General features: G+C 36.4%; 1 protein-coding gene and 1 pseudogene across 1 annotated transcript; both read left to right on the forward strand.

Annotated features, from left to right (window-relative positions):
- Positions 4,880-7,238, forward strand: LOC109233047 (glycosyltransferase family 92 protein RCOM_0530710). Its single transcript, XM_019398794.1, has one exon. The coding sequence runs from the start codon at positions 5,085-5,087 to the stop codon at positions 6,918-6,920; it is 1,836 nt and encodes a 611-aa protein (XP_019254339.1). The 5' UTR covers positions 4,880-5,084; the 3' UTR covers positions 6,921-7,238.
- Positions 7,612-9,417, forward strand: LOC109233597 (annotated as a pseudogene).

Raw genomic sequence — 9,455 nt, forward strand, 5'->3', positions numbered from 1 at the left:
TATTTATAGCTTCAAATTTCAATACATATATATATATATATATATATATATATATATATATATATATATATATTATATTAATATATATACTGTATAATAAAGTGATAAATTAAAAGCTACACCTAATAAACAGCTGTTAGTCTTAAAAAGCAAAATGATATAGCTTCAAGCTTCTACAAAGTGCAGAAGGATATAATACATTTCTTAAATAATAAGTAATCGGAGCTTAATTAAAAAAATATTTCAAAATAAGTGAAAATGTACGAAAGATAAACGGGATATGTTAGAAAGATAAATAATTTGTTGTGAGAAGTACTACAAGTGTTGTAGTGAGAAGAAGAGCTGATATTGAATATGTCATTAGTTTCTCATGCCCTAAAGTTTAGTCATTTGTTCCATTATCGATCTTTTCTGTATCAATTAAACGCCCAAAAACGAAAAAGATTTAAAATTGTATACTGTTATTCATTAAATTTTTGGTCAATTTATTCTTCGTTGTTAGCAAATCATCTTGTATTTGCTCTTTCTATTAACGGTTCCAACGCGAAATAGCCGGACTTCACATATCCATATTCTTTATAAGAAAGGCCCAAAATTACCTCTAATTTCTTACTATAATTTAAAATTACCCTCTCGTTAAAAGGAAAACGAAGCGTTATTAGCAAAAAAAAAAAAAAAAAAAAAAAAAAAAAAAAAAGATTAAATTGATCTCTTATCAGATAGGTAAAAGTATTATAATCCAAATAATTGTGAATAGACAAGATAGGGAAGAAGGTAGCTGGTCCAAATTGGCAACTTTAGCTTTTCTTGTTCATTTTTCTCTCACGTTCTTTTGTTCTCCACCGGCTTAATATTATTTTAAAATGACAAAGACAGGAATATAGAGTATTAGATAATATTCCAAATAAGTAAAATAAAAAATAATATTAAAGAAGCTGGAGCCTTGAACTTGGCAGCAACTGGTTGGTTTTGGGAAATAACAAGGCAGAAAATATAGCCATTAATTATTCTCCAAGTGGAATGAGATCAGAGCTCCTTAATATAGAAATTATATTAGTGGCATTGTATAAAGCTAATTAAAGATAAATTAAGCTTTTAATAACAATCACTGGAAATCCAGCAGGTTGGCTGCGCGTCTTCAATTTCTTAAGTCTATTTCACTTCACCACATCTTTTTTAATCAATACTTCAATCAATAATTCCTTTTTCAAACATGCTTTAAAATATTTTTCTTTAGCAGAAGGTTTATCAAAAATAATTTCTCTATCTCCACAAGATAAGGATAAGGTCTACGTATACGCTACCTTTCCCAAATCTTTACCTTTGAAAATATACTGAATATATTGTTGTACTTCTATTTGTTCCAAAAGATTTGAGTTCTCAATGTCCGGAACCTTTATTAAGATACCGATTAATTAGAATTCGCACCACGTAAGATCTGTTTAAAAGGAAAAGTGCTTCTGACCAAAAAAAATTTCATTCTCAATGCTCAAAACGGAGACCTCTAATTAAAAATATAGAGATTCCATTCATCCACCTCAACCTTTGATAGTCAAAAGATCTTGCTCTACTCTCCCCTTTGAAAAGAGGGTAAAAAGAAAAAGGCAAGGTGTTCAAAGTATGAAAATCATACACTTTTCATAATTACAAATTAAATACTTGAATAATCAAATTAGAAGTAGTATTATAAAATACAGTAACATAATATTGATAAAATGTGCTAAATATGTTTAAAAGTTATAGTTACTCCCTCCATTTCAATTTATATGAAAAACTTTCCTAACTAGTCCGTTTTAAAATAGTGATATATTTTTATATTTGAAAATAATTTAACTTTAAAATTTTGATTTGACCTATTTTATCCTCAATGAGAAGCTTTTATAGCCATACAATATTATGGTCTCACAAGGTTTTTCAAAAGTGTGGGAGAGGGTGGTTGAAGCAAGGGTGAGGAAGGCAGTGTCTATATCCGACAATCAGTTTGGATTCATGCCGGGTCGTTCTACTACAAAAGCTATACACCTTGTTCGGAGGTTGGTGGAAATGTATAGAGAGAGGAAGAATGATCTGCACATGGTGTTTATTGACCTGGAGAAAGCATATAACAAGGTTCCTAGAGAAGTTCTCTGGAGATGCTTGGAGGCAAATGGTGTGTCGGTACCGTACATTATGGCAATCAAGGACATGTATGATGGGGCTAAGACTCGGGTTAGGACAGTAGGAGGAGACACTGAACATTTTCTGGTTGTAATGGGGTTACACCAAGGTTCTGCACTCAGTCCGTTCTTATTCGCCTTGGTGATGGACACGTTAACGCACCATATTCAAGGGGAGGTGCCATGGTGCATGTTATTCGCCGATGACATAGTTCTGGTTGATGAGTCGCGAGCCGGTCTTAACGAGAGGCTAGAGGTTTGGTGACAAGCTCTTGAGTCTAAGGGTTTCAAGCTGAGCAGGACGAAGACGGAATACCTGGAGTGTAAGTTCAGCGCTGAGCTGGGGGAAGTGGGCGTGGATGTAAGGCTTGAATCACAGGTCATTCCAAGTAGAGGAAGCTTCAAGTACCTTGGGTCGATTATCCAGGGGGGATGGGAGAACGACGAGGATGTCACGCATCGTATTGGGGTAGGATGGATGAAGTGGAGGTTAGCATCTGGAGTCTTGTGTGACAAGAGAGTGCCACCGATTCTTAAAGGTAAGTTCTATAAAGCGGTGGCTAGACCGGCAATGATGTATGGGGCTGAGTGTTGGTCTGTTAAGAACTCACATACCCAGAAGATGAGAGTAGCAGAAATGAGGATGCTGAGGTGGATGTGCAGGCACACTAGGATGGATAAGATTAGGAATGATGATATTCGGGAGAAGGTGCAAGTGCTCCCATTGATGACAAGATGCGGGAAGCGAGGCTCAGATGGTTCGGGCATGTTCAGAGGAGAAGTCCAGATGCTTCGGTAAAGAGGTGCGAGCGGCTAGTTGTGGAGGGAACGAGAAGAGATAGAGGGCGGCCTAAGAAGTATTGGGGAGAGGTGGTCAGACATGATATGGCTAGGCTTCAAATTTCCGAGGACATGACACTTAATAGGAAGTTGTGGAGGTCGAGTATTAAGGTTGTAGGTTAGGAGGTAGTTGAGTCTTGCCTTACTTATACCTTTGCGAGACTAGTCTGGTAGGGTTTTTACCTAAGATAGTTAGTGCCATTGTTGTGTCTTACTAATTTAGTGCATGATGTATTTAATAGCTATCGCTTTACTTTGCATCTTTCTTCTAGATTTCATGTACATATTTTTTCTTATTATTTCTGTGGTGATACTAATATTCTCTGCTTGTCCTTTTGTTCCCTTGAGCCGAGGGTCTTTCGGAAACAGCCTCTCTACCCCTTCGGGGTAGGGGAAAGGTCTGTGTACACACTAACCTCCTCAGACCCCATTAGTGGGATTTCACTGGGTTGTTGTTGAAGGCTTTTCAAAAGTCTTTTTTTTATATATATATATTTTGTGCCGAGTCAAAGTGTGTCATATAAAATGGAGGGAATAAAAAAGTTTATTTCCTTAAATAGTACATAACAACGAAAGACATAATGCTATTCTCATAATTCATGAATGAATGATGTATTTGTTTAGATAAAATCAAGTGTGTAAATAAACTACTTCAAGCCCGGTTACTGCTTTAAGAGATTGTAACTGAAATTGGAGGTTTGTATGTTAGATAATATGCTTGAAATAGGTATTTTTAAAATTGAAAGTGCACCAAATTGGCTTTAAAATTAGAGTAATCTGGTATACTACTAGCTTTCATGATTTAACGTTTACTAGACATACTAACTGATTGTCAACCAACCAATTAATCTATATAACAATTAATTAATCTTTAGAGACTTTTCTAATTTAGAGTAATAGAAAATCTATTTTCAATAAATGAAGGATCATGCAACTACGTACAATTAACTTCATAGGGATTAAAATGAAGGTTTCAAATTGGAAAAATGATATTGTATAGCCGCTGTAAAAATAATAACCGAAAAATTGTATAAAAATTATATATTATTTGTATATATATATATATATATACATTTTGTATGTTATTTATAAATTTTATACACTTCTTCGGCTACCAGATGTAAATAGTTTCTGGCGCGGGCTAAATGTGATAATACCCCGTTCAAATTCTCCATTACAAACTTGTTTTTAGCTTTATGACCCTATCTTATCTTTTTTTTTTTTTTTACACATTAGAGATTTATCTTTTACACATTTTTTAGTTTCAACATTGTAAAAACCGATGAAGGCCTATTTCCTTCTTTCCCACCCTCACCACCCCGTCCCCTGGACCTCCAACCTCACCCCGACCACCACCAACTCACACTCCCGACCATCCTCCAACCCCTCCCCTCCCCCCCCTCCTCCCCTGAAAAACTCTCCTTCCTCAACCAACCCCTCGTTCTCGACGCATCGCCTACTCCTCTCTGGACCCCTTACCCTGCCCCGTCCCAACCTCTATCGCCCTCACTCCCTTCCCCCTTTCACCATTTCGTCTCCCATAATAATTGTTTAGAATATTTATTTTTAAAAAAAGTATTTTTTTCTAACTAACCAAACACTAAAAAATAAGTAAGAAAACGACTTATTACCAAAAAAATATATTACGTAAAAATATATACCCTGGTACCAAACACATCCTAAGTGAAAATAAGGTTTTCTTCACACACGCGCGCTATGCCAAGCGTGGCCCAAATAAATCCAAATAAACAGCTTAAAGCAGTCCTTTTTACTCCTTTTCACTTATAGTAAGTACTGTCTTTAACAACAGTAATTAACAAAATTAGGAGTAGAAAACTAGAAACACCTCTTACTATTTATTCTGCTAAACGCGTTAATCTCTATTGTCTCTTTCTCTGTCCGACAATTACCAGATTATTACAGAAGAACCTTCAAACACCCACTGTCGGTACACACGCAAAAGAGAAACAACCAAGAACAATAAACCCCTTCAATCTCCCTTATTAGATCTACACAAAAAACCATTTTTTGTGCAGATCCAAAAATCTTTTCTTTTTTGCTCACACGAAAAAAAAAACCAAGAAAAAAATGGATTCTTCAGAGCAACGTCGTAAGAGAAAAAGGATTTTCAGACCATCTTCACCAACAGTTTTTCTTCCTTATTCTCTTAAATATTTCTTCTCTGTAAGGTCTTTAGTTTTATGCTTTAGTTTCTTGATTTTTATTTTTCTTCTTTCTTATCAGATTCCTTTTGGTTCTTCTGTTTTTAGACCTGTTTTAGTTGTTTCAAGCTTATCTTTATTGTCTTCTTCTTCTGACTTATCTTCTAGTTCTGCTTCATTTCAAGATTTTGGTAGTTTCTTATTGCCTTTACAAATTGAGGGTCGAGTTTTGTTTCCTGATCATGTTTTGCTGTTGATAAAAAAGAATACTTTACTTGGTAAAAATACAGAATTGGAGTGTGTTTATGCTAGAAATACAAGTGATATTGTTGTAAAGGAGAAAGCTTTTTCAATGGATGATTATGGTGATGAAAATGGGATGATTGTTAGATGTCCACTTCCTCCAGCTAATTATTCAGCTGTAGTGAATTTGATGAAGTTTAAGGGAAATGGTGTTGTGGATATGGAAGCTGAAAATGGGATATGGAAAAGTAATCAGACAGATAATTCTTGGGAAAATGTTGCTTATGCTGCTATGTTGGATGGTAATACAGCAGTGGTGTTTGTGAAGGGATTGAATTTGAGGCCTCAAAGAGAATCCGATCCGAGTCAATTTAGTTGTCATTTCGGGTTGGGAAGTTTGGAAAAAGATGGAAGGTTTGCACTTAGGACAAATGCTATTAGTGCTGCTCAAGAGGTTGTTAGGTGTTCATTGCCATTGAGTATTAGGAAGAGCCCCGAGAAGGCTCGTGGTATACGAATAACGATTGGTATGTTGCCTCATATTCATGCTAAAGCTCATGAACATGTACTTTTGCCCTCAGTAGCCAAGATTTCTGACCTGAAATCTGAGGGAATTAGGAAGAATATTGGAAATGTAAAGTATGATCTTTGTGTGTGTACAATGGTGTGGAACCAAGCCTCAGCGCTTCGCGAATGGATCACGTATCATTCTTGGCTTGGAGTTGAAAGGTGGTTTATTTATGACAATAATAGTGATGACACAATCAAAGATGTGATTGAAGATCTTGAGACAGAGAATTACAACGTCACACGACACGTTTGGCCGTGGATCAAGACTCAAGAAGCAGGTTTTTCGCATTGTGCTCTTAGAGCAAAGCAAGAATGCAATTGGGTATCGTTTATGGATGTGGATGAATATTTCTACTTTCCATATTCTACACCGGGACACCAAAGTTTTAGAAGCATGGGTTATGCAGGAAAGGACTCACTTCGATCCCTCGTGGCAAATTTATCATCATCATCACCAACAATAGCAGAGATCAGAACAACTTGCCATAGCTTTGGACCATCTGGTTTGAATTCAGCACCCTCACAAGGTATCACTGTTGGATATACATGTCGGCTTAAGAGTCCCGAGAGACACAAATCAATCATACGCCCTGACGCTTTGGACACCACTCTCCTCAATGTGGTGCATCATTTCTACTTGAGGAAAGGATTTAGGTACTTGAATTTGCCACAAAGCACTGCAGTGATAAACCATTATAAATACCAAGTGTGGGAAGTTTTCAGGGCGAAGTTTTTCAGGCGAGTGGCTACGTATGTTGCTGATTGGCAGAAGAATCAAAATGAAGGATCAAGGGATAGAGCACCTGGTTTAGGGACTGAGGCTATTGAGCCACCAAATTGGCCATTACAATTCTGTGAAGTTTGGGATACCGGCCTTCGGGACTTTGTTTTGTCAAACTTTGCTGATCTAATAACTGGTTTGTTGCCTTGGGAGAAGTCTTCATTCTAATCACTGAATTCCATTGTTATCCCTTGGCTTATCCAAGTAACGTATATCCATTCCTCCTTCGATGACTGCCAGTAGAGAAAGCTAGGGAGCTCGAGGGGCGGATGCCCTATATGTAAAAAAGATGATCACCAAAAAATTCAATTCTTTCTTCATTCCAGGGCTATTGTATCTGATTTCCTTTAGCTTTTGTAGACAGGAGATATTTAAACAATAGATTAGAATAGGAAATTTTTCTTTCCTTTGTTGAATATATCTGTAATTTTTCTACAGTGTAACATTGATATTTTCATTAAATCAATTCTTTTATCATTATTCTAAGCATTGAACATTTCCTTTTTCTACTGTCCAGAGATATGCGCTGTTTCTGCGCGCGCACACGCGCACACACACAAGAATAGCATGTTTTTGACTGAGTTATAACTAAAAGAAAAGATGCCTTATGAGATAAGAGAACCATCAACATAATTTCAGTCATTGGAGAAAGATGATATTTAACAGCTATAATAAAAGAAGAAGTAATGAACTGCATAACAGCTTCTTCTGCCCCAATTTAAGAGAATAGGGAAGAAGCAATGACTGAATAACAGCTATAATAAAAGAAGCAAGGCCACATCGTTGCAAATTAGACTCAGGAAACTGTCTAAAACCAGACATTGGCCAACTTGCGCTTCTCCTTTCATCCTTTGCATTAATGGCCATAGGAGCTGGTGGAATTAGGCCATGTTCATTAGCCTTTGGTGCTGATCAAGTTGACAATCCTGACAATCCCAATAATGGACGAATCTTGCAAAGTTTCTTCAATTGGTATTTATCACGTTAAAATATTGATGTACTTGTTTTACTTCTTCTGCCCCAATTTATGCGATGCAGTTCATTACCATGAGTTTTTAAATATGTAATCCCTAGCGTAACTAGTAAAATTATTGTCATGTGACCAGGACGTCACGGTTTCGAGCCGTGAAAACTAGGGTTGTCAAAGGGTAGGGTAATACCTGTACCAGTACCGGACCGTACTAGTACCCGAATCANACCAATTCTTTGTCATAAATCATGCTGATTTCTACTTCTTGTGCATAGTAATTGAATATTTTATGATTAAAAGAATAACATTGTTTAGACATAGAATGCCTAATATTAGGTTGTTACTTAACATGAATAACTAGATTTCTTGTTGGCGATGCCACCAAAGAACCTCTTGTCCCCTCACACAAGAACTTTAGCATAAGAAAAGGTGACAAATGTATTCAAAGTGGAACAAAGATGATTAAGGACTAATAATGCTATTGTTGGGTAACGCCAACGTCCTGCCTATGGCAAGCTCACGAGGGGGTTAGGGTAGACTAGGTCAAGTCATGGTCGAACATGGCGCTTGTTTGGTGGACTTGGTTAAGAAATAAAATTACGCCCTTACTATCAGCTATAGCTTTTGGCATAATAGTAAGCACTTGATCCTAACAGCCAATAACGCTATAATGAAACAGATAAAAATCTTTATATCATGCTCTCCTCTCTTACTGATGATTGAAAAATAATTTGTTAGTAGTTTGTTTGAATATTGAATGAACAAGCATATTGATAAGCATTTTTTGGTCATATTCCATAGGTTTCTAAATAAGGCGTGCATCATTAGAAACCCTGAGAAAGATTTGAATCCAAATGGAATAGTTTCAGATCAATGGAATCTTTGTACAGTTCAACAAGTAGAAGAATTCAAAGCATTGATCAAAGTAATCCCAATGTGGTCTACAGGAATTATGATAGCAGTAACACTAAGTCAACATGCATTTCCAGTGTTACAAGCAAATACAATGGACAGACATTTGAATAGTCACTTTGAAATTCCAGCAGCTTCTTATGGTTTATTTGGGATTATTACATTGACAATATGGATAGCCATCTATGACCGAATCCTCGTCCCCTGGATTTCAAAATTCACCAAAAAACCTCACGGATTGACTTTCAAGCAACGTATAGAGATCGGGTTGTTGTTTTCTTGTGCAGCACAAGCGGTAGCAGCATTAGTGGAAAGAGAAAGACGAGCACGAGCCCATAATGAAGGACTAGAGAGAAATCCGTTGTCACAAGTGAATATGTCAGCATTTTGGTTAGTGCCACAACATTGTTTAACTGGTCTAGCTGAGGCATTCAACGCTATTGGACAAATAGAATTTTATTATTTACAATTTCCTAAGAGCATGGCTAGTATTGGAGTGGCACTATTTGCACTAGGAATGGGATTTGGGAATGTTGTTGGAAGTCTAATAGTTGAAATTGTTGATCATGCTTCAAGTAGAGGAGGGAAAGTGAGTTGGGTATCAAATAATTTGAATTTAGGTCACTATGATTATTACTATTGGATTCTTGCTTGTTGAGTGTAGGGAATTTGTTCTACTTTATTGTTTGTGCTTGGGCTTATGGATCTGATGAAGATACAAGAATTTGGGAGGAAGGATACAGTCGTAAGAAAAAGGAAAGGAGAGTAGTTCGTACTAGTTAGTTTAAGTAACGAACTTTTAAGTTTTTTAAGGTTACGGT

Source organism: Nicotiana attenuata, chromosome 10 (genome assembly GCF_001879085.1).
Source record: "Nicotiana attenuata strain UT chromosome 10, NIATTr2, whole genome shotgun sequence".
Lineage (NCBI taxonomy): Eukaryota > Viridiplantae > Streptophyta > Magnoliopsida > Solanales > Solanaceae > Nicotiana > Nicotiana attenuata.

Coding starts and splice junctions, on each gene's coding strand:
- LOC109233047 (XM_019398794.1), top strand. CDS start 5,085: ATGGATTCTTCAGAGCAACGTCGTAAGAGAAAAAGGATTTTCAGACCA.